This window comes from Eriocheir sinensis, chromosome 25, assembly GCF_024679095.1.
Source record: "Eriocheir sinensis breed Jianghai 21 chromosome 25, ASM2467909v1, whole genome shotgun sequence".
Lineage (NCBI taxonomy): Eukaryota > Metazoa > Arthropoda > Malacostraca > Decapoda > Varunidae > Eriocheir > Eriocheir sinensis.
The window spans coordinates 1,064,228-1,090,549 of record NC_066533.1 but is presented as its reverse complement, the minus strand read 5'-3'; the positions used below and the strand labels follow the sequence as shown (position 1 = coordinate 1,090,549).

General features: G+C 41.0%; 3 protein-coding genes across 6 annotated transcripts in view; 2 read left to right on the top strand and 1 right to left on the bottom strand.

Moving 5' to 3' along the window:
* Nucleotides 1-15,217, top strand: part of LOC127003207 (geranylgeranyl transferase type-1 subunit beta-like) — a 59,271-nt gene extending 44,054 nt beyond the window's left edge. Inside the window, exons 7-8 of one of the 2 annotated variants that reach the window (XM_050869582.1) lie at nt 10,025-10,049; nt 14,817-15,073. In XM_050869582.1, coding sequence (XP_050725539.1) covers nt 10,025-10,049; nt 14,817-14,926 — 135 coding nt within the window. In that variant the 3' untranslated portion in view covers nt 14,927-15,073. Of the gene's footprint in view, nt 1-10,024; nt 10,050-14,816 lie in introns of both variants that reach the window. The other variant, XM_050869581.1, reaches the window with a different exon arrangement.
* Nucleotides 15,218-15,971: 754 nt separating this feature from the next.
* The window catches only part of LOC127003205 (myelin expression factor 2-like), a 76,532-nt gene continuing 66,181 nt past the window's right edge, over nt 15,972-26,322 (bottom strand). For 2 of the 3 annotated variants that reach the window (XR_007757000.1, XR_007756999.1), the window contains 2 exons: nt 26,133-26,250; nt 18,752-25,889 (listed from right to left, as the gene is read on the bottom strand). The gene's annotated coding sequence lies outside the window, so the exon portion shown is untranslated. Of the gene's footprint in view, nt 17,704-18,751; nt 25,890-26,132; nt 26,251-26,322 lie in introns of those variants that run through there. The other variant, XR_007757001.1, reaches the window with a different exon arrangement.
* On the top strand, nt 22,033-23,607 carry LOC127003615 (tigger transposable element-derived protein 1-like). The gene is made up of 3 exons (XM_050870521.1): nt 22,033-22,786; nt 22,892-22,987; nt 23,327-23,607. Exons 1-3 carry the CDS (start codon nt 22,033-22,035, stop codon nt 23,605-23,607), a joined length of 1,131 nt encoding a protein of 376 aa, XP_050726478.1.

The following is a 26,322-nucleotide window of genomic DNA, read 5'->3' as shown; positions in this document are numbered from 1 at the left end:
TCCTTACCATGTCCTCATCAAGGTATGTGAACGCTCCTTTGATGTTCCTCAGCAGGTTGTATGTCTCAGCTGATATTTTATTCACATGTCTTTCTGGAGACAAGTTTTCTGTGATCATCTTTTTCTTCTTTCTTCTTGTCTAACTTATCCTTACCCAACTTATAATGTCCCTCTACTCTCATTCCACTCTTTCCAAATTCAGTAACACTGCACTTTTTGCCATTAAATTCCATTTCCCACTTCCTGCTCCACTCCCACACTGTGTCCATGTGTAGTGCAGCGACTATGCCTGATGAACGAGCCTCCCATAACCCACTTAGCCAGTGGGGTACCTCTTTGGCTGACTCGGTAAGGAGTGGCTCTCCCGTCACATTGGTCGCGGGTTCAATCCCAGGCAGCCGGCGAATACCCTCATCTTGTCTTGATTAATTTCTCGTGTGTTGTTTTGATACACGCAGAGGACGTGTAGGAAAATAGAAAAAGAGAAAGTAAACTCCCGGGGCATGACAGTGGTGGCATAGCGGTGGGCATTCTCTCCTGCAGTTCTGTTGAGTTTCCCCGAAGGGGTAACAGGTAGGATGGCCCATGCTCCAAGGGTAATAGAAAATGGAAGTGTTGGAGGTACAGGTAACTCGATTTACGCGAGTTTGGTTTACGCGTTTTTGAAATAACGCGGGGTCCAAAATCCAATTAAATGTTTAATTTACATGTTTTTTTCACTTATACGCGATATTTTATGGAGTGGCCACCAGATGTCTCACACAACTGGATTCACACGCAGCCGCGGCCACACAGCTGAGCTCAGTTCTTCCCGCCCGCCACTTGAACAACAATACAGTACCCATGCTGCCACGCTACTCAACAATAGGGGTGGGCAGGTACCGGTACTAATGGTACCAGCTATACGGTACGGTACCGGTACTAGACTGCTCGGTACCGGTACCAATACTTGCCAGCCGCTCATGGTGTCCCTTATTTCTTCCTCACACGAGTGAGGCTGAAACTGAGTACCTGAGTGGATATCTCGGTGATATGGATATTCTCTCTCCATTGAATGAAGTGAATAAGCATATTATTCCCACCATTACTCGTAGGTTATGACAGAGAACTAGGCAAGACAATTCACACGGTTCTGGTGACATGCGGCATGCAGCTGTTTGTTGTATGGGTGTGGTTGTGTGGTTTGTAAACAATGCAAATGGCGGCCGGGCTGGTATTGCACGAAATAACTCCTTGTACAAGACTCATGATGTACAGTTTCTGATATCATATTTACCCCATTATTCTCACTAATATTAATAATTAATAATGAACACTTGGATATTTTTTTACAATATGATTTTTTATGTAGCTTATACTGCTCCTTAGTCATACAATCTTAAGCCACCTGTGACATCAAGATCAAGTTCATACAAATGGCGCCCGACAGAAAAACGGGATAACAGCAAGGCATGGGCGATCCTCCACCAATTCATTTTTGTATAGTAGTTATTTGATCTCCCTGTATTCTATGGTAACATATTATAAGACAGCTACGGACTATGAAGGATTATAAACAATAATAAAGGTAAGTTTGCCGTTGTTGTTGGATAAGACGAAAAATAGACCCTTAAAAACTCCCCAAAGAAGAAAAAAATCATTAAAAATTTGTACATTCGGCATATAACACGCAGGGCTAAACTTTCAGGCATTTTTTATGTGGAAAAGGTGTGCGCTATATGTTGAAAAATACGGTATTTATATTTCGACAGCAACTTACCTCTTGTTTGATTTACATTGTTTTTGATTTACGCGACCTCTTCAAGGATGCAATACTGGCATAAATCGAAAGTTACCTGTATGTCTCTACGGGGACATTGTGAAATAGTGCACCAAAATGGGTCACAGTCTAAAGGTCTCAACACACAGAAATTAATCTACATAGAGGGGAAAGTCGTATAGTGCGGCGACTATGCCTGATGAACGAGCCTCCCATAACCCACTTAGCCAGTGGGGTACCTCTTTAGCCGACTCGGTAAGGAGTGGCTCTCCTGTCACGTTGGTCGTGGGTTCAATCCCAGGCAGCCGGCGAATACCCTCACCTTGTCTTGATTAATTTCTCGTGTGTTTCGATACACGCAGAGGACGTGTAGGAAAATAGAAAAAGAGAAAATAAACTCCCGGGGCATGACACATGTCTCTCTGGAGCAGCAAGCAGTTCTCTTTTTCCACTCTTCTCATTATCTTAGCATCATCAGCAAACAGACTCATATAGCTATCCACTCCTTCTATCATATCATTAAAATATATTGCAAACATAATTGGGGCCAACACAGATCCTTGCGGAACTCCACTCATGACATTTTTCCAACTTGATTTCCTGTCTCTAACCCTCTCGTGCACAGTAAGTTTCCAGTAAGTTTCTCTTCCACTCACCATGCATCTCTCAGGCCTGACCAGCCTTTTTTTGCTGCCGCGAAACTCTATATTCCAGTACGTATTTTACCATCACAGATATATCGTACCCCAATAAATTTGGTATCAATGGCTTCATAAAGACTTATACTAGAACATGCGCAAATAAAAATAGAGAAAAAAATATAGAGAGAAAATAGAAACTCGTTTCAAGTCTCCGTATAGAGTATTGTAGACAATAAATCCTAAGTACCAACTCTTCCCCACTTGCTATCTCAAATTTTTGTGGTCCAACTTTTTTAGCTGAATATATGTTTCGAAGCAGAATTTAGTGAGGATTCTTATGGTATCCTAAAAATCTTCATACGCCTATTAGTTCCTGAGTTACACCAAGAAAACTGTATTTTTTATTCTCCCGTCAGAGTAGGCTAACAACTAAAAATCGCTCCACGCTCCTCATTTACGCTCCTTAGAAAGGTTGCCATATGTTACCATTAAGAAACTTATCCCAATAAATGACACTCCAAATTTGATGCACTGCCACCGAAAACTTAATTTTTAATAAATTTTTTAACTTTTATGACGCGTATCGCGTCATCGTGCGCCAGGACCTTTTACCTTTGATGATGCAAAACACGTCATCGTGCACGAGAGGGCTAATAGTTGTTCTCATCATCCTGTTCTTCAGAAAATCCTCCATCCACTTTAAGGCCGATTCACACTACACCAGCACATAAAGGGCCCGGACCTGCACGGGACCATCACAGGCCGGCAACACCATTACTAATACAAATTCAATAAAAGTTTAGTACTGAGAAGAATCTCTCTCTTTTTCTCTCTGTATATATATATATATATATATATATATATATATATCTATATATATATATATATATATATATATATATATATATATATATATATATATATATATATATATATATATATACCGTATTTTCCAGCGTATAGCGCGCACCTTTTTCACACAAAAAATGCCTGAAAGTTTAGCCGTGCGCGTTATGCGCCGAATATTCAAGTTTTTTATGATTTTTTTCTTCTTTGGAGTGTTTTAAAGGGTCTGTTTTTCGTCTTATCCAATAACAACTGCTAACTTAATTTTATTATTGTTAATGATCCTTCATAGTCCATAGCTGTCTTATAATATGTTACCATAGAATACAGGGCTATCTAATAACCACTATACAAAAATTAAATCGGTGGAGGATCGCCCATGTCTTGCTGTTATCCCATTTTTCCATCGGGCGCCATTTGTATGATCTTGATCTTGATGTCACAGGTGGCTTACGATTGTATGACTAAGGAGCAGTACAAGCTACATAAAAAAATCATATTGGAAAAATTTATCCATGTGTTCATTATTAATTATTAATATTAGTGAGAATAATGGGATAAATATGATATCAGAAACTGTACATCATGAGTCTTGTACGAGGAGTTATTTCGCGCAATACCAGCCTGGCCACCATTTCCATTGTTTACAAACCACACAACCACACCCATACAACAAACAGCTGCATGCCGCGTGTCACCAGAACCGCGTGAATTGTGTCTTGCGTAGTTGTCTGTCATAACCTACGAGTAACTGTGAGAATAATATGCTAATTATGATCTCAGAAGCTGTACATAATCATGTACGAGGAGATATTTCTCGCAACACCAGTCCGGCCACCATTTGCATTGTTTGAAAACCACACAACTATACCCATACAACAAACAGCTGCATGTCACCAGAACCGTGTGAATTGTGTCTTGCCTAGTTGTCTGTCATAACCTACGAGTGGTGGTGGGAATAATATGCATATTATGATATCAGAATCTGTATGTATGAGGATATATTTATCACAACACCAGCCCAGCCGCCATTTTCAATGCTTTACTCAAGGACATTTGTCAATTCAAGCAGTAAAGATTACACCAAAAATATATAAATTTCGGGAAACTGTACAGTCGCGATATGAAGTGATGTCGCCGTGTACGTTTACTTTCGATCACAAGTATCGTTGTATATTTTCAAGAGTACCATTATTTTCCTGTATCTTCATCATAACTTAACTAAATATATTTTACAAGCTAGAAAAAAAATAGAAAATAAATATTCAATGATGTCTTACGAAGACTTGTCGAAATATTTTGACACAAAGTGTTTTCGTTCACCAAGGAAAGAGTCAAATGAAGTCCAAATATCGAAATATTACTCAAACAGAAAGTAAAATTATCTTTTCATGATCATTGTTGACAACAATAAATCTAACATATGCACAATATATAGGACATGCATGATCAGTCGATATCCTAAACTAGGATGGCGTAATTTATTTAATTTATACTCTCGTTTGATGATGACGTCATCGCCCGCGCACCATACCTATTATTCAGCCCTGACTCACTTTTTGCCTTTCGTGGTCAACATAACGATAACAAAAGCTTTCCGTGGACTTCTAATGCATGATACTGATCAAGGGAAGATGCCCACAGCCTATAACTACCGAGGGATAGTCGGAGATGGAAAAATAAGAATATATAGCTTCAGAATAGTCGTGTTTTGTAATTCACTCTTTGCCGCCAATCGCAAACATCATTGCTTTTCTTGGTCAATATAACGATGGCAAAAGCTTCGTGTAGACTTCTAATGCTTGGAGGTGATCAGTGGAACATGTCCGCAGCTTATAAGTGCCATAGAATAATCGAGGAAGATGGGGAAATAAGAATATATGTCTTTGAAAAGGTGGTGGTGGTGGTCGGGCGGGTAATCGCAGCGTTGCCAAATATTAGGCTATGGTCGAGTGTTCGTAGAGGCGTCCAGAATTTTGATAGTTCAGATATGGCAACCGTACCTATAAAGGCATTCTTCATTCATCATCGTTGCTGAGCAATGTTACTATATATTTCAGTGCCCATACTTATAATAAGAAGCCATCATAGTGAATAAAAGGTGTTTAATGTGAAACCTTATTATTTGATCGTTTCTTAATCAATAAAACGCAAAGTAATGCTAGCAACTGTCCATTCCCCTCGTGTCATACTGTGCGTGTGTATTAATAACTGCAGAAGACAGTTCATGGAATGACCCAGAATATATATATATATATATATATATATATATATATATATATATATATATATATATATATATATATATATATATATATATATATATATATATATATCGCCTAAATCTGAACAACGTATAACAACTGTTTTGCAAAGATAAGCACACGACGTGAGCTAAATCATTTCAAGGTTGTCTTCAGTACTGAAGACAACACATGGCATTCGCAGTCACATTTTTTTAAACAAATGAATGTATAATTGTAATTCAGGTACTACTATGTTATTTTACTGTGTTTTACATCACAACGTATTATAGATTATCATTAAAAGGGAACATTATAACATAAACAATAAATACACATCACTTCCGTTACCTTCAAATGCTCCCTTACGAAACATTTTGAGAGCGGCGACATCACTTCATATCGCGACTGTACATCGTCAGTGTTCTTTAACCTATACAGATTTCTGAGCATTTTAATTTTTTTTTTATTTTGTCGGTCCGGAACGGTATGTTCCGTGCCGGTCACTTTACGTATAGTGTGAATCAGCCTTTAGAAATCCTCCTAATTTGCCTACTGTCTCCAGCTTCCACATCAACCTCCTATGCAGCACCTTATCAAAGGCCTTTTTCAAGGCCATCCATCTTTCTCCTGCACAACATCTATCACCCTTGAATAGAAACACACCAAGTTTGTCAGGCATGATCTTCCTTTCCTAAATCCGAACTGTCTTTCTGTGATGACTTCATTTTCCTCTAGGTGTTTTGTCCATTTCTTTTTCACAATTCTTTCGCATATTTTTGACACTACGCTCATAAGGGAAACTGGTCGATAATTAAGTGGGTCGTCTCTTCTTCCGCTCTTGTAGATGGGGGACTATGTCAGCTTTTTTCCAGTCAAGAGGGACTACACCCTCAGCCAATGATCTTTTTATAACTGTATTTTATCCACCAATTGATTCCTACACTCCTTCAGCACCCAGTTGGAAACACTGTTGGAACCCTGTGACTTTCTCACATCTAGATTCTCCATTTCATTAGTTATCTCCTGCACCCTCTTGTGCCTATTCCAGTTGGTATGTCAAACTCGCTTTCTCTTGTGAATACTTCTTGAAAGCTTTTGTTAATTTCTTCTGCCATCTCCAACTCATCCACATACACCCCGCCATTAACTTTCAATTTTGTTATTTCCTCACGCTGTTTTAGTTTCCCATTTATAAATCTGTAAAATAGCTTCAGTTGGTCTTTGTATTTGTTTATTATATCTCTTTTGAAATTCAATCTTTCCTCTCTGCATATTCTAATATACTCTTTCTTTTTTGCTTATATAGTTCCCAGACATTCTGCTGTTTCATTCTGTTCCACCTTCTCCACGCTTCCTCTTTCTTTCTCCTTGCTTCTTTGCATCTTATGTTGAACAAGTCCTTCTTTCCCCTGCAATTCTCTTTCACTTTTGGCACATACTTCTCAACCCGTGGGCTTCAGCTATGGGAAAGCCGAGAAGTGGCCAAGAAACGACAAAATTACATTGCATTTTGAGACTAAGAAAAGAGCATGGAACGTACATCAGAGTACTCCTTTCATAACCATAAAGCCGTTAAAAATATTTACTTTTACTCGAGCTCCATTGTTTTTGGGTGGTGTTTGTTACAAAATAAACAGTCTTGTGATGCGTGGCATCTAGCCAAGAGTTGCTTGTTGTCTACTATAGAGAATTTGACAAGTGATTACTGTATGGATACCTAATTCAGTATGCCATGACCTTACAGCACCACCTATGACAAAAAAGCCCACCTCAAGATCACTCACCCACCACAATGACCTAGGGCATTCATGGTGTGTTGCGCTATGCCACCACCGCCTATAATTAGCTCAAATTAGGTGTTTTATGGCGAGCCCATTTTAGGGTCCACCGTATCACAGCCACGACTTGTGAAAGCCCTGAAAAGGGTCTGCTGACGTTCTCGAGTTAACCCCTTCATTGTAAGTCTCTAATAACATATCCCATTTTTCTTCCACTCTGCTTGCTGCTTCAAATCTGGACCAGTCTGTGCTTTTGAAATATTTCCCCAGTTCAGTGTAGTTAGTTTTGCCAAAATTATACCTTCCAATTCTGTGTCTTTCCTTCCTTGCTTCTCCTCTTTCTTCTTTTATCTTGAACTGAATCACCACATGATCACTTCTTCCAATTGGTAAGTTATAATCAATGTTTTCAATCACATTTCCTTCATTTGTGAAAACTAAGTCCAGCCTAGATGGTTCATCCTGTCCACTATACCTTTTGAAATCTGATACCCACTGGGTCATTATATTCTCCATCATCAACTTTAGTAACACATTACCCCATGCTTTGTCGCTTCCCCTTGTTGTCCAGTCTTCCCAGTTTACTTCTTTACAATTAAAGTCTCCCAAAATCGTTAATTTATTGCATGCTTTCATCATGTTGTCCAAACAGATTCTAGTATCTCCTAGCATGTTGTTATAGTCCTCCACTGACCATGATGATGTCTTAGGCGGCACATACACAACTACATATTCTCTTTTCCCCATTCCTTTTCCTATTTCCACTTTAATCACTTCGGCCAAACCTTCACCATACACAACTTTGTCTACCGCAATATCCTTCTTTGTCAAAAAAATCACCCCTCATCCCTGCTTCCCTTATCTATCTCTCCTCCATATATCGTACTTCCCCTCTCCCAGGTTAGGTAAAACGATTCCTTCGCTCAGTTTTGTTTCCGCTATTCCCATGATGTCTGGCCCAAGTTCTCTCAAATACACATTAGTTTCTCCTTGTACTTATATTAGTCCATTGATGTTTGTGTATGCTACTTTTAGTTGCTTTCTCTTCTGTACCACTTCCTTAATCTCATATCTATTACTCGCCAATAGTACTCCTTCTTCTCCGACTCCGTCCTGTTCTGGTTTTTTCATTCACTTCTTGCCTCAGTTCCTTGATCTTTTCTCTCTCTTCCATATTTAGGTCCTCGCAAGTACTTCCTCCACTGCAGTGTGGCCGAAATCTGATTTTAAGCGGCCTCTTCGCTCCTTCCACATACTTTCCAATTCTCGTTACCTCTTCAATCTCATCAATAATCCCCCCACCTTCCTCCTCCACTTCCCTCACAACCTTCTCCGCAACATTTTTTTCCTCTTTCTCCCTTATGTGCCTAATCGGTTGTGCCTCCTCCTTCAGTCCAAACACCATTACACACTTCTTCCCAACTGTATTTCTCACCAAATTCTCCTCCTTAATTACTTTCACCACCGCTGCAGTCAGGTCAACCTCTTTTTGCTGACTTTTCATAATATCCCTAAAGCTCACTCTTTCCTCTTCCTGTTCTAGTGCTATTACCTTAGCATTTTCAAGGAAATTCTCCCTTTCCTCCTCCTGCTGCTTCATAACTTGTTGCTGCTGTTGTTTCATTTCCTTCACACTATCCACCTCACTCTTCACCACCTCCACCCCCCTGGACAACTCTGCCCTGAGGGCCCTGTTTTCCTCCTTCAACTTGTTTTCATTGGCCTCCAAGGTCCTCACCCTCATTTTCAATTCAGCAAATTTCTCCCTCATCTCTATCACTGTGTTTTCCAGCAAAACCACTCTCCTATGCATCAATACATTCGTCAACTTCTTGTCCTCCTCTCCAAAACCCGAGAACCCCATACACCCCCGTGGTGTATCACACCCCTCGGCACTATGTTGACGGTCGCCTTCGGCTCCAGGCACATTCGGCTCCCTACTCGCCATGACAATTCTCTCTTCCTCCTGCACACTCAATCAATTCCGCAAGAGGCCATAGACATTTGGGACAGCACGAGACACACTCTGGACCTTAGATCACTATCTAGGCACAGCTGGTTTTATCCTTTCTCTTCCCGGGCTCGGCGCCACAGCTAACTCTGCTCTCCACCGCTGCTGGCTGTGCCCTCTCCACGCCGCTTGTGTGTGTGTGTGTGTGTGTGTGTGTGTGTGTGAGATAATGTGGCATATCCACTAATTCCACCAGCCACACTGAAAGTCTTCTTCCTTTATAGTCCATCTTCTCCAATTCTTGGGATCAGACTTCTGATAATCCTCCTCCCTTTTCCTGGGTCTAGTGCTAATCCTTCCAAGTTTTGTTGCACTGTTCCTCCCCATGTTCTCCTTGGTCTTCCAACTGGTCTCCTTCCAGGTATACCCCATTTCCTCAACCATTCTCAACACTGCCCTCTGTTTCTCTTCTCACGTCTGAACCATTGCAACTTTCTATCCCACTCTCCTCTGTATCTCTTTTCAAACCACATCTCTTAGCCTCTTCCTCACCTGACACCCTAGCTGTCCTGCCACCTCCCTCCAGCCATAATCCTCTGCATCCTTCAATCACATCATCTTAGGATATCCTTTGCTCTTCCAGTCATTGCCCAAGTTTCATTATCATACCAAATTAACTGATCTAATGGAAGTTTCATACACCCCACCTCTACTCTTGAAGGGGATATTTTTGTTTACTAATGAGCTTGCCTTATTTTTCCATGCCGCTGCCACTCTTGCTCTCACTGCTCTCCCCACTCCAGCCTCACAGTCCAAAACATCTCCAAGGTAACAAAACTCATGTACTTCCTCTATTCTCCTTCCCACAGTCATCAGTCTTCTTTCCCTTTTCTCTGTTGTTTCCTCCCCTTCTGCAAGCTGGACACTGAAAAATTCTGTACCACATTTACATTTCTTAATCTTGAACATTTCAGGTGACACCGCTGCACTCCACATATAAAATTGAATTTACTCCCACTCATCTCACACAACATCCACAAGGACATTTTCCTGACTGCATACTGTGATTAGCACTCTTTCCAGTTACCATTACTTTTGTTTTCTCCAAGTTTAATTTTAATCCCCATTTGCATTCCTTCTCTCCATCTCCCAAATGCTTCCATTACTTCTTGCTTTGCGGCTCACCCACTCCAATACCATATTCTTCTGCTATTCCTGCTGCTGTCTTTACACATGACCTTGTTCCCACATACAGAGCCATATAATTGCTACCACCATTCTTTCCAGTACCCCCTTTCTCCTTGAAGCCCACTGACTCTATTACCTCCCTTGGTACTCGGCCAAAAGCCTTCTCTAGATCCACTGAACTCGATAAAATGGAAAGCTTTATAAAATGGAGAAACTATAATGTAAGCGGCTTTCTAAAAAATAAAAAAAATAAAAAAACAGGTGATAAAACTATGAACTTGGTATAAACACTGGATAATAACTACAAGTAGTTACTTGTGCCCCCTGTCTTACTGTATGGCTGTGAGACATGGTCACTGAATACAGTCGTCCCTCAAATAGTACAGTTTCCAATAGTTCGGTTTTGGTTTTGTGTGGATTTTCTAAGAAGATTTGTTAGGATTTTTAAATATCCCAATGAGCAGGAAATTTAAAAATCCCAAAAGATCTTCCATGACAATCCGTATAAAACCGAAACCGAACTATTGGAAACCGTACTATTTGAGGGACGACTGTAGTGACTTGAAGAGGCAGGGGTGGGGGGAAGAAATAGTAGACGATGGATGATTCAGTTCAACATCTACAAATGGATCATCTAAGTGTGGGAAGAAATAACCCTCAAAGTAATTACAGTACCCTCTTGAGTTTCGCACTATCCGAGTTTCGCGGTTAGTCCTAAATTCTTACCATCCCGATTTTTGCGCATTATCACCCCAACTTTTGGGCCGCTTTGACACGTACAGGTCATGTCTACTTATCATCGGCGTCACACACGCTACCTTTAAAGGTAGTATCTCACTTGACGTTTTCCTCCAAACATTGTGGCTATGGCAAGAGAGAGAGAGAGAGAGATAGAGAGAAAATGGGAAAAGAGTACGGGTCATTTTGAAGCCGCAACTGAAGTCGGCTGCCTTAGTATTGGCTGACAGTTCTGAAAACAAATGTCATCGCCAACACTCACCCTATGAGCGGCTTTGTGCACTGCCTTAAGGCGGTGTCACAATGGCCGTTTTCGTCCAATCGTTGGTGGTATGGGCAATGCCCGTACGCCCAACCAGGAGCAAGTTTACAGTTATCCGTAAGCTGGTGTCACACAGGTTTTTTTTCTTCCCACCACATTGGCACCAGCTAGGGCAACTGGCAACTCCAACTTTTCCTGGTGTGCGTCACACACGGCCAGGGTCGGTTGCCTGCATCCATATCCAGAACATAAACAAAGCACTTGCCATGTATCAACATAGCGTCGTCTGCTAAAGTAAGGGCTGTCACAGCTTGTGCTGCCATTACCCAAGTTATGGACTTGTTGCTGCAGTTAAATGGAAGGAAGAAACAGTTGTGGGTGTGGCATGTCTGTGGTTCCTCCATGCCAGTTCTCATTGTCACCACTGCGCGTGCGCGGCCAACCTACCCATCTTGACTCAACCACATAAACACATGGATTGAATAACAACACACACGTACGCCCGCACTAGCTCGACATTAGGAACCATTGCAGATGTTTCAGACAAACACAAATGACTTCACCATTTCTTGAGTGTGTTTGAACGTATTTGGTGAGTGGCTCACATGAACCAAACCTAGCTCTTGGCAAGAAGAGAGCAGTCGTCTTTCGTCTTTAACGCTGCTCTCTTCTTGCCATTGGGTATGGTTGGTTTGTATGAACCACTCACCAAATAAGTTCTAACACACTCTAGGAAATGGCAAAGCCATTTTTGTTAGTGAGAAACATCTGCCATGGTTCATGATGATGAGTCTGGTGTGTGCGTGCGTCTTTGTTGTTACTCGATCACGTATTTATGTGGTCAGCGTTTAGATGGGTGGGTTGGCTGCTCACACGCAATGGTAACAATGAGAACAGGCACGGAGGAACCACAGGCACGTCACACCCACAACAGCTTCTTCCTTCCATTTAACTGCAGCAACAAGTCCATAACTTGGGTAATGGCAGCACAAGCCGCGACAGCCCTTAATTACTTTAGCAGACGACACCATGTCGATACACGGTAAGTGCTTTGTTTACGTTGCGGATACGGATACGGGCAACTGACCTTGGCCGTGTGTGACGCACACCAGGAAAAGTTGGATTTGCCGGTTGCCCAAGCTGCCGCCAACACCAGGTTACAGACAACCGACAACTCGCTCCCGGATGCTCCCGAATGGGGGCATGGGCGTTGCCAGTAGCCGCAATCATTAGAGGAAAACAGCCAGTGTGACACTGCCCTAAGGGAGCGACCAGCGAGGTTGCTGACCAGGTGAGCGCCAGCGATGATGTCATCGGACTCCCAGCGAATCACAAGCATGTTTTCAGAGCTCAACCAATCGTAAGGCTTCATCTGTGCCTTTAAAACGACCCGTTCTCTCTTCCTGTTATCTTCCTTTCTACAAGGTACATATTTTGAGATAACAAGGGAGTAAAGGAGGAAAAAAAAGTGAGCTCTGGGGGGCAGCATGAGCCAATAATAATGGCACCACTATGAACAGTTGCCTGCGCCATGACAGGCTCGGGGCTGACCATCAGGCCCAGATAGATAGTCTACCGGCACCACAGCCCAAATGAAAAAAAAAAATAAATAAATAAATAAATAAAAACTCTACGGGTCGGAACAGATAAGCGCTTTTTCAGTGTTTTCAATACCTCAAGTTTCGCGATCCTCAAGTTTAGCGCTATACCTTCGGAACAAAGTGAGCATGAAACTTGAGAGGGTACTGTACACTTTTATAAACACAGTTCTTGACTACTCTAGCTGCAAAAGGGATATTTGTCTATGTGAGCTCTGACCCAGAAATCACTGATTACTGTCTGAAACCATGCAAATAGTCTTGGGTTTTATTTCAAGACATGTAAGCAACTGAGGTTCATAAATTATCCTGAAGTTGTATTTGGCACTGGTTAGGCCTCACCTGGGTCATGGTATTGTGTTGGTATCCCTATCTCAAAACGGCCATAGATTATTTCAAGGCAATACAGAGAAGAATGACTGAAATGTTATGAGGACTTAGAAACTTAACTTATAGACAAAAGCAAAAAATCTGTTCTTTGGAAAGACTTAGATTGTGTGGGAATTTTATTGGTTTTAAATTGGATTAAGGGGCTTGATAAGAGTAATCTAGATGAAGTACTTGTAATAAAAGAACAATTATAAGAACATGCATATATGCATGCATATATGAACTGGATAAATTCAAATTCAGGAAGGAAATAGGCTAGAGTGGAGTTTAAGGTTGGTATTCTTAGATGACCCTGCCTCTCACATCAATAATTTCCAAAGCCCAAAAAGGAGATCAGTCAGATTCTAATGAGTGTTTTTGTTGGTTCATGGTACAGAAGAAGGGTCAAACTACCCCCAGGGTCATTAAACTAACCCCAGAAAGGCCCACAACTCCTATGAAAGCCTTGTCAAATATGTGTGCTTGGGCGACGAAGTGTTTAACAATTCGGCCATAAGGCTCTTCGTCTCATCAGCTCTCCTCCTCTTATTGACAGTCTTCTACCTTTTAAATTCTGCTGCCATGTTGCCTCTCTATCTTCTATCAATATTTTCATGCTGATTGCTCGCCTCCCCCTCCCCCCTTCCACGGCCTCGCCACACATGACTTTCTACTGAAGCTCATCCCTATACTTTCTAAACCAAGAGTTAACCAGCATCTTCACTCTTTCATCCCTCACACTGGTAAACTCTGGAACAATCTTCCTTCATCTGTATTTCCTCCTGCCTTCGACTTGAACTCTTTCAAGAGGGTATCAGGACACCTTTCCTCCCGAAATTGACCCCTCTTTCGGCCACTCTTCTTTACTCTTTTTAGGAGCAGTAAATAGCAGGCTTTTTTTTTCATTATTGTTTTCTCGTTTTTATGCCCTTGAACTATCTCCTTTGCTGTAAAAAAAAAAAAAAAAAAAAAAGAAAAAGGCTCATGAATGAGTGAAATAAATTGAGCAGCTGCGTAATTCAGGTAAACAGTTGAAAGCTTTAAATGGAAGTTAGATATTTTTATGGATAGGAAGGTAATTTGGTGAATAACCCATTTTGAGGAGCTCCTATGTGTAGGCCATCTGACCTTTTGTAGTCTCTTATCATTGTGTAACAAGGGTGTACTATACTTGACTGTCTGTGAATCAGCTTCTTGTGGTTCACAACAACAGTGCATTTGCTTTTCTTTACTCCTTCATACTGTATGTCTCCAGTTGGAAAGACATTTCATGTTGTGTTGATTAAATGGTGATTCAGCACCAAACTGCATCCTCTATCCAGCACAGAAAAATGAGAATAGAGACTGGAGGCTAGTCACACTATATTGAAGTAGTACAAGGCAGTAGGCCTAGGATTGATTGATGTAGGGTCAATTAAGTAATATAGAATTTCTGTACAGATACTTGGTGCCCTGGAGTTACTAGACACAACTGCACTGAGACAATTTGTATTGTCCACCCAAGACCCCATCACTGGAGGCCTGGCCAAGTACCCCAATGCAAACCCTGATGGTCTCCACACCTACCTCGGCATTAGTGGACTCTCCCTGCTGAGAAAAGACAACCTCAAGCCTGTCGATCCTGCTCTCAACATAAGCCAGCAAGCCCTTTCCCATCTACATCAGTTACATAAAAACATTTCTAAAAATTCAAGTTCTTTGACCTGTTGATAAAGAGCCTCTGCCATTAGCTGCTTACTTGTTGTTAACTTCCTGTCCCATGAGACTATGACAACTAGTGTGCAGTGGCCACACTGTCTGAACTCACAAATTTATCAATATATATATATATATATATATATATATATATATATATATATATATATATATAGATATATCTATATATATATATAGATATATATATATATTACAACCACACAAATAATGCATTGCACAATGCACATTCTTGTAATCCTCTAACATATTTGTTTGTACATACTTATTGAGAAATATAATATGTACTGTGATGTATACAGGTATTTGAGTTCCTTTTTACCTTCAAAATCATTAGTTCCATGAAAAATGATAAAACACAAGCAACATTAGTTAGCTATGGGAAGAAACAGCATGCAAAAATCTATGTAAATGCCCTTTATCCTCATACAACAAGTTCACCAGTTCAAGTTTTTACTCCAGAACTTCCATTACACTTACTTATGCTATATATTGTCACCTCATCAAACTGCTACACCTTTTAATTGGTATTTCTGGGTTACAAAACACTATGAGACTTCAGGTTTTTATTATATATATATATATATATATATATATATATATATATATATATATATATATATATATATATATATATATATATATATATATATATATATATATATTAAAACACTGCAAATATACATTCACCCTTCCTCTTGCTGCATACCTTACATAATCACTGCTGAAAACCTTTCCCAAGATTGTTTGATCTACAAACTGCCCTATTACATGAAAATGACTTTTTTTTTCCTATTAACCCTTTCATGTACTGATGGATGATGACTTTGATGACAGCTTTGGCCATTATTGGAGGAAACATTTAACCCGGTAGCAGCAAATGCTTGGATATATACTATGAAATGGTTTGTGTGCGGGGTGAGTTTTTCTCATTTTTCTCGCTTGGGGGGACCATTAAGAAACATGATCCCCGCTGCTACCGGGTTAAAAGAAAATATATATTTTAAGGGCCGCCACAAGTTGGGTGATAAGGTAATGATAAAGCAATCAATGATTGGGGACACAGCCCCGCCAGGGAATGGAGCTTAGCTGGCCACAGATTAGACCTACCAGGCTACCCACACCTGTCTTGTGTTGATGTGCCGAATATTAAAATGTTTGTCATTTTCTTCATTATACATCTTTGGAATGGAAATTTATTCAGCTACATTATGTAAAAAAATTTACTTAATCTTGATTTTTTTATGTAGTTTACATTTTTTACATGTTGGTTGACCTTTTTTTTTTTTTTTTTCAGTATATTTTCTTTAAAAGAGTATAAAGTAAAAATTACTAAGCCTCACAATGAGGCCAAATTCATTTCTAAAGAATGATTAATAGCTGACACATTGGGCAGAGTAAGGGCATAAGGCACAATGATCTACTTCTGAATAATTTAAGGCAAGAGTTCGACAACCAACAGCTGCCTCACCCAGAACAAATTACATGACTCCTAACCCTCCCCTCGGTACACCGAATACAAGGTCGCTTTTCCCTTGGAGTTAATTTATTTTTCTTCCTTGGACGTGTAACCTGCCTTTGCCAGTGCAAACTAGAAAAAAAGTGACTTGTCCCTTATGCCCCTTCTCTGCCAGACACCTCAATAGCAATGGAATTAAACATCACTACATGACTGGTTGCACACAGCTGCAGCTAAAATCATGCGTGGTTCCCATTTTTGGCATACTGGTAACTACTGCCACCTACTTGCCTGACTACAAAATAAATATAGTTTTCCCATTTTATATGAAATTGTAATCAAACAAAAATCATCTCTATCCTATCTTAACCACCATTTACACAAATAAAACACACAAAAGTGAATACAATACTTCTTTTCTGTCCTTTATGTGTGGGGCTTGCTGGTAGCAGCAAAACTGAAAAGCTTTAGAAACATTTTACATGTAAAATAAAACAAAACTTCTTAACTTGGGATAGTGAAAGGACAGTGAACAAAAGGTAGAGAGTAATGCTTGGCAAAAAGGTAAGTGCATGAAGGTAAAGAAAGGGTTCAGGACCTACTGCTCTGAAAAAAATGGGCATGGAATGAGTCACCAAGTAAGCTATGAATATATGCAACAGAAATGAGCTACTTGGAGGGTTTAACAAGATAAAATGGTATCACTAATGATGAAGTGTAAAGAAAATGCAGTATGAAGGGAAGAAAAAGGTGTAAATGTGAAGACTGAAGTTCATCAAAATGGTTGAGACATGTTATGAATGTAGAATACACCTGTTCCCCCTTGTTCACAGGGGTTAAGAGGACACAAACCCCTGTGAATAGCAAATTTCTGCAAATGACTGCTGCATCCCATCAGAAAAGCCTCTGAACCTACAAAAAAGCACTGAGAGCAATGTTACACAAACTGCAACTGATAAGACATTTCTAATATATGAAAGGACCACAAAATATTTTAAGAAGCATTTTTTATCAGCCTCCATGGTTTAGTGGTCAGCATGCCTGACTACGACTGCAGACTCAGGTTTGAAGCCCTGCCTGGACAGTTGGCGTGCAGTTCACCCAGCTGCTCATCTTCCTTTTCGGGCTGATTGATAAATGGGTCCTTGGGGAAACCTGGGGAAGGTAAACTGTGCAATCTCAGATTTCACATGGCCCGTGTCCCGAGGTAACTGGTTCTTACCTATCAGGTTCAAAGGGTCAATGGTTCAGAGATAAGCATCGCAGCCACATACAGCTAAAGCATATGCACCCACTTTTACCTATATGTTAAAAACTGTACAGGAATTACATAACTTATTACAGTCATTGAAATCTCACTTAATTGCTGGGTCCTTACCATGAAGTCTGCCATTTTGTTTCAAAATCAGGTGCTTACGTATCTCACACCATGCAAATTATTTACTAATAAAAGCTTTCTATAAAAATCAGGTGGCAAAAGTATGAAAAGGTATAAACAATGAATCATAACTGCAAGCGACTGTTCAGCTGATAAACAAACAGGTCCTGTCGGTAGTAGGGATGGGCAGGTATCAGTACCAGTGCTGGTACAGGTTGAGAATCCTTTATCCAAAATTCCTGGAACCGAAAGAGTTGCGGATTTCAGATTTTTTCGGATTTCAGAATATGCAGGCCCTTTTGACATTTTCAACAATATCTTTACACCACAGAGCACACAACGCACGGTAATCACAATGAGCAACAAGTGAAGGTATTACTGTGACAACTAACTAATGCATAGCAGCACCAGAGTTGCCAGGCTGTAGACTGTGTTCCCACCCAATCCCATCCCAAAAGCCACCCAAAACCTAAGGTGGTGGCGGGCAGATGTTTACCCACGCGGGTAAACCTCGGACCAGGCAACCCTGAGCAGCACACAACAGCTGTACGTGGTGGAACCTTCCCATCACTTTGTTGAATTTTCCATTTGTGACGCGTCATGTCAGCATTCAAGAAACTTTCGGCTTTTGGAATTTTGGATAAATGGATTCTCAACCTGTACTGAAGTTTGTTTCATTTCATCTGTCCATCAACAAAGTGGGAATTTTGATAGATGTGGCACTTGCACATTTGTAGTTTGTGAATACGTGAAAATCAACTGTTGTTATAGATATTCAAGCTAAGTTTTCAATAATATACTTGAATGCTTATATATATATATATATAAAAAAAAAAAATAAAAAAAACTTACTCCTTATAAATCCCAAACATGCCGATTATCATCGATAATACACCACACTAGCACATGAAAAAACAAGCTTGTATCAAACACTATAGTCAGATTACACTCGAACGATCTATGGCCTTTCAAATGCCTGTTATTCATCTCATTTCAGGTAAATTAAAAGACAAGTGCAAGTGCAAATAAAAGACGTTTTAATAATTTACCGCATGTAAATAATGATTAATATTCTAAATTATATGAAACGGTAACTATTAACTGCTGAATGTCATGCTAGGCTATTTCAATACAACCCATGTTGTTTACATGCAACAAATCAAAATTCCTTATATATACAGGCACTTACAGAGCCAGATGGCTTTTTATGTACCTGCAATGAGATGAATTATAGGTATTTTGAAAGGCTATGAATCATTCAAGTATGATCTGACTGAACTGTCTGATGAAAGCTTGTCTTTCGTGTGCTTGTATGGTATATCATCGATGCAAATTGGCATGTTTGCTCTTTATATAAGATGGCATGAGAGTTCTTTCTATACACAAACATTCAAATGTATCACTGAAAATAAAATGTTGATCTTCACGCAATCATGAACTAACAATGCGCAGTTGCCACATCTTCGTTCACGAGTGGACAGATGGAATGAAACGGACCATAACTGTACTGAATAGTCGTCCTGTTTTTTCTTTATTTTACAGGAAATTAAAAGTTAAAAGTTGGGAGTAGTAGTCTAATATTGGATAGGGGTTATCAGGTTGACTTGGAGTTGAACTTTGGGGTACTGGGGCTGAACAACTTTAAGAACCACTGCTTCTGGTGAAAGAGGAAAGGCGATGCAATAATTTCACGTGAAAAACTAGAAAATCGCTGGTGTGTGGGTTGAGCCCCTTCTGCACCTGGCGCTTCAAATTGGTAAGAGGTTTATGTAAATTACAGAACAATACAGTCATATAGCTGATGAATAATGCTACTGATGTTAATTTATGCTGCTTTATGCATGTATGCATCATTCTTTTCTAAGGAACAGAAAAATAATCTGAGGGCAGACCATAAATGTTTGAAGTGGCACTGCGAAAATTCATCTGAGGCCGCCTTTGTGAAGTTTGGGGGAAATCCACAAATGTGTGAATCCACGAATACCAAACCAACAGGTATGGGTGGACAGGTGTTGTGATGTTATTCTGGGAGTTTTTTAATCTAATAAGAGAAGATATGGTAGGGAGACTGACAGTAAGGTGGATGGATGGGTGAGACAAGATGTGTGAAACTTAAAAATATAGTGTATAGAGAGGAAACTGGCAATTTTCCTGCCATGGCCACCCCCTCATGGGAAGGTCCCAAATGGTGCAGGCCTTCAGAGTTAAATAAACAACTACCCTTATCTTTAGTGCTTTTCTTAGTTTTGTCAGCGTTTTCTTATACAGTGAAGACTCAATACTCGAACATCTTGGAAGTCGAATTTTTCGATACTCGAACGCAAAAGTTCGACTTGGTACTCAAAAAAATATCTGGTACTTGAACGTCCGCACATGTGGTTGTAAACAAAGGCTCCTGGCCTCTCCCTCCCCGCCGCTGCCAGTTGTCCCGCCGTGGTCGTGAGAACAACAACATTCTCTCTTTTTTTTTTTTTTTATACAACAAAGGAGGCAGCTCAAGGGCACACAAAAAAAGAAAACAATAATAAAAAAAGCCCGCTACTCGCTGCTCCTAAAAAAGAAACAAAAGAGGTGGCCGAAAGCAAGATCAAATACAGGAGAGGTGTCCTGATACCCTCCTCTTGAAAGAGTTCAAGTCGTAGGCAGGAGGAAATACAGATGAAGGAAGATTGTTCCAGAGTTTACCAGCGTGAGGGATGAAAGAGTGAAGATGCTGGTTAACTCTTGCATAAGGGGTTTGGACAGTATAGGGATGAGCATGAGTAGAAAGTTGAGTGCAGCGGGGCCGCGGGAGGGGGGGAGGCATGCAGTTTAGCAAGTTCAGAAGAGCAGTCAGCGTGGAAATATCGATAGAAGATAGAAAGAGAGGCAACATTACGGCGGAATTTAAGAGGTAGAAGACTATCGGTATGAGGAGGAGAGCTGATGAGACGAAGAGCCTTAGCCTCCACTCTGTCCAGAAGAGCTGTGTGAGTGGAGCCCCCCCACACATGAGATGCATACTCCATACGAGGGCGGACAAAGCCCCTGTATATGGACAGCAACTGTGCAGGGGAGAAGAACTGGCAGAGACGGTACAGAACGCCCAGCCTCGAGGAAGCTGATTTAGTAAGGGATGAGATATGAAGTTTCCAGTTGAGATTTTGAGTTAAGGATAGACCGAGGATGTTTAGTGTTGAGGAAGGTGATAGCTGGGCGTTGTCAAAGAATAGGGGATAGTTGTTTCGAAGATTGTGTCAAGTGGATAGGTGGAGAAACTGTGTTTTTGAGGCGTTGAAGGACACCAGGTTCTTCTTGCCCCAATCGGAAATAATAGTAAGGTCTGAGGCTAAGCGTTCTGCAGCCTCCAGCCTTGAGTCGTTAAGTTCCTGTAGGGTGGGTCTTCTATTAAAAGAAGTTGAGTAATGCAGAGTGGAATCATCGGCGTAGGAATGGATAGGACAGTTCGTTTTGGAAAGAAGATCATCAATAAACAACAGAAAAAGAGTGGGAGATAGGACAGAACCCTGTGGGACACCACTGTTAATAGATTTAGGGGAAGAACAGTGACCATCTACCACGGCAGAAATAGAACGGTCAGAAAGGAAACTGGAGATAAAGGTACAGAGAGAAGGATAGAAACCGTAGGAGGGTAGTTTGGAAAGCAAAGATTTGTGCCAGACCCTATCAAAAGCTTTTGATATGTCCAGTGCAATAGCAAAAGTTTCACCGAAACGGCTAAGAGAGGATGACCAAGAGTCAGTTAAGAAGGCTAGGAGATCACCAGTAGAACACCCCTTGCGGAACCCATACTGGCGATCAGATAGAAGGTCAGAAGTGGAAAGGTGCTTTTGAATCTTCCGGTTAAGGATTGATTCAAAAGCTTTAGATAAACAAGAAAGTAAAGCTATAGGACGGTAGTTTGAGGGATTGGAGCGGTCACCCTTCTTAGGCACAGGCTGTATGAAGGCATACTTCCAGCAAGAAGGAAAGGTAGATGTTGATAGGCAGAGGCGAAAGAGTTTGACCAGGCAGGGTGACAGCACGGAGGCACAGTTTTTAAGGACAATTGGAGGCACTCCATCAGGTCCATAAGCAGTCAGTGGTTTTTCATTTAGAAACTTACAATGGCACCAAAGAGGCTTATTAGTGGTGAAAATAAGCCTAAAAGGAAGAATGTAGTGACGACCATTGAACGGAAAAAGGAGATTATTGATAAATACGAGAAAGGAGCAAGAATCACCGATCTTGCAGCTGAGTATCGTATGGCGAGATCTACAGTAGCCACCATACTGAAGAACAAGGAGGCCATTAAGGGAGCTGATGTGGCGATGGGTGTGAAAAAGCAACTTAAGCGACCTGCGGCAGTGGAAGAAATGGAAAAATTGTTGATGGTGTGGATAAACGAAAGGCAGATGCCTGGTGATTCTATGTCAGAGGGCATAATTTATGCGAAGGCTAGGCGGCTCCATGGTGATCTTATTTGTGATACTACCTCTGACTCCAGTGAAGATTTTAAAGCTGGTAAGGGGTGGTTTGGGAATTTCAAGAAGAGAACTGGAATTCATTCTGTTGTGAGGCACGGCGAGGCCGCAAGTGCTGACAAAGTTGCTGCCAAGAAGTTTGTGCCTGAATTTAAGAAATTTGTGGATAAGGAGCGCTTAAGCCCACAACAGGTCTTTAATTGTGATGAGATAGGCCTGTTTTGGAAAAAACTACCAAACAGGACCTATATAACAAAGGAAGAGAAGTGTTTGCCAGGATACAAGCCCATGAAAGACAGGCTAACCCTGCTTCTGTGCGCCAATGCTAGCGGCGACTGCAAAATTAAACCGCTGCTGGTGTACCATTCGGAAAACACCAGGCCATTCAAGAAGAACGGTGTGCAAAAGAGCAAACTCAGTGTGATGTGGAGGGCAAACAAGAAAGCCTGGACAACCAGGCAGTTCTTCATGGAGTAGTTTGTGGAGGTGTTTGCACCTGCAGTGAAGACATACCTAATAGAGAAGAATCTACCACTCAAGGCCCTCCTGTTGATGGACAATGCCCCTGCACGCCCTCCAGGCGTGGAAGAAGAATTGGGTAAGGGGTATAAATTCATCGAAGTGATGTTCCTCCCCCCAACACCACGCCACTGATCTAACCCATGGACCAGAATGTCATCGCCAGCTTTAAGAAGCTGTACACAAAAGCACTTTTTGAGAGGTGCTTTGAGGTGACTTCTGAAACAGAGCTCACTCTGAGGGAGTTTTGGAAGAATCACTTCAATATCCTCCACTGCCTAAGGCTTATAGATAAAGCCTGGGGTCAAGTTTCTGTGATCTGCCTTTGCCTTTTTTTCAAAATCCTTGCAGTCTGCCTGGAAAAATCTGTGGCCGACCTGTGTGACAGCCAAGGATTTTGAGGGATTCGAGCCTTCAGTCCAGGAGTCTGCTGTGGTGGACGACATTGTATCTCTGGGGAGGGCCATAGGCATTGAGGTGGACAGTGATGATGTGAAGGAGCTGGTGCAAGCACACTCTGAAGACCTCACCACTGATGAGCTGTGTCAACTTCACCAGGAACAGCTGCAGGAGGTAACTGAGGAGCTGTCTTCAGGGGAGGAGGAGGGGAACAGCAAGGAAAGTCTCCACTGCAGAGATCAAGAAGTATTTGCGGCAGTGGACAGAGTTGGGAAACTTTTTGGAGAGGTGCCACCCTGATATTGCTGCCATACACAGAAACATAAACCAGTTTGATGAAAATTTGATGCAGCATTTCAGAGACATTTTGAAAAAAAGGCAAAGGCAGATCACATTAGACAGATTCTTGTTGAAAAAGGAATCTAGTGAGAGTGCAAGTGTTAGTGAGCCACAGCCCTCCACTAGTGGGTTCACAGGAATCACACCAGGAGACGAGTTACCAGACGGTGACTCGTCCTCCGACGAATAACCTTCCTCCTCCTCCCCACCCTTCTCCCCTCCTCTTCTACGTTATCCATCACCTGCCTTCACTTACGGTAAGTACAAATCAAAATAATAAAAAAATTTACATTGAAATTTTTGTAAACTTAAGGCTTTGTTAAGGTTAGAACTTAAGTTTAGAACGAATTACCTGATTTAAAGGTATCGGTAGTCGAACTTTGTGATACTCGAACAGCCATTTGGAACGAATTAAGTTCTAGTATTGAGTCTCCACTGTAATACATATCAGGACCACTCTTAGCTGCCTTAAATATTTTACAGTGGATGAACTGTCAACATGCTAACAGTTGTATATTGTTGATTTGAGGTTTAGTGGCTGTTTACAGATATGATAGATGAAGGATACTATGGTAGCACCCAGCTACTACAACATCCTCCATATCCCATTCTACCTCCTTCAGACAAAGTGTTCATTGTGCACAATCACAAGCAAGTATTTGTCAAAGGACAATGTGAACCCACTTACTCATATATGAGGCACTCAATAGAAAGGGTGAACTCACCAACATAGAAATTTTAGATACCATTATAAGCACAATAATTTCTTCTATGTCAAGAGATGGTGATTTCATCTCTTTCTTGGTGAAAAGAGCAGGTAAAGAAGACAAGTTTATCTGGCTTCCCCAGCCCAACTGTAGTGTAGAATGCTTGGATTTGGAGTTTTCTCAATACTCTCTTTTGGCAAATTTGCCCTTTCTATTCTCACTGCCTCATATAATATGTGAGGCATTGAGAATAGCAAGGGCAAACTCACCCTCGTTCTTCACATAAGAAAAACCAAATGAACCCCAAAACAAGGATGTGGTGTTAGCACCTTCAGATCAGGGTGACAATCCAACCACCATGAACCGTTTGAACCAGCAACACATCATGCACTAAACATGATCCTGATGACACAACGAAGTTAGGCGCTAAGGCTGGTGGATTTGTATTACATTACTAGTATAATTCATTCATTCATTTCATTGACACCTGCTCCTAGGAGCTCCCACCAGGGGATGGCCATGGCAGAAGAGCATCTAACTTTCTCTATCCAGACACTCCCTCCTTGCCTGCTCAAAGTTTCTCAAAGATCTTTCCCCCCTCTCCCTAACGTATTATTGCACCTTATCTCTCCATTTCACTGGAGGTCGTCCTCTACCATTCCCTCCCTCAATCTCACTCATATACACGCTTCTGGTCATCTTACTCTCCTCCATTCGCTCCATGTGGCCAAACCACTTTAAAGTCTGTCGCTTCACTTCTTCCACCACTCCGCACTTCTTCCCTTCACCCCTGTGACACATTCCAAAACGCTCGTACACACTTTCATTACTCATTCCATCCATTCTACTCACACCACAAGCACTCCTCAAATAACTCATTTCCACTGCCTGCACTCTAGACCTCTGACTTTCATTCCAGGCCCACGTTTCACTTGCATATGTGAGGGCTGGTACTATTTTTGTATTTCTCAAATCCCTCTTTACCTCCATGCTCACACTTCTGCCATTCATGATTCGTCCCAAAGACCCTACCACCCTTCTTCCTTGCAATGCCCTTTCTCTTTTCTCTCCCTCCATACCACCATGCTTACACATAACTGATCCAAGGTACTTAAACTCATTGACCTCCTCCATTTCTTCACCATTCACTATATTCACCATTCATACTAGTATAATGTGTTCCATTAACTTTCAATCCAGTGCATTCCTGCTTTTAATGCTTATAGAATGCTTCCACCGAGTATTTCTCATACGAGTTAAATTTAATTTATGTGGCCTTTCCATGAATCCAAGTCCATGGAAAACACAAATAGGTTGAAATAGCTAATGATTTGCAAGTCTTTATTAGTAGGACAATCAACAATTCCTACACCTAATTAATGACCAATTTCACCCACCTGCTACCTGCACTTCTTGGTTCCAGTGAGCATGTCTCCAACAACACCATGTCAATACAACAGCAATAGGCTGCTCCATCCATGGAATCTGTAGGTATCCTTCGATCCTCCACTCAGGGCCATGTCATCAATGGACAGTCTGATAAGAATTGACACCAAGTAAAGATGCCTTGTACTACACAGCACAGAAGACGAACATTGTTAGAAGATGCATGATAACAGTGTCAAACTAACTTAATCATTCTTCATTTTGCTGCCTAGTCTCCCTAAAATATGTATCAACCAACATAACTGTGCAAAAGAAATCAAATGTGGACTACACTAGCATGTACATTTGTATCTCATAATTAGTGATAAAGAAAATTTTCCTGTGATATATTACCATGACGGAAAAGTTGCTATCATAGTAATGCATGTTGATGAAGACCAATTGACCTGCTGTGGAGACCTGGATTCGTGGTCATACACCTGAAGCCTCATTCACCTGCAACACTCCTTTTCTGAAATCATGAAAAGAATATTAATAATATATTTAAGCATACAAAATGTCTTTCTGATGCCTGAGATACTAT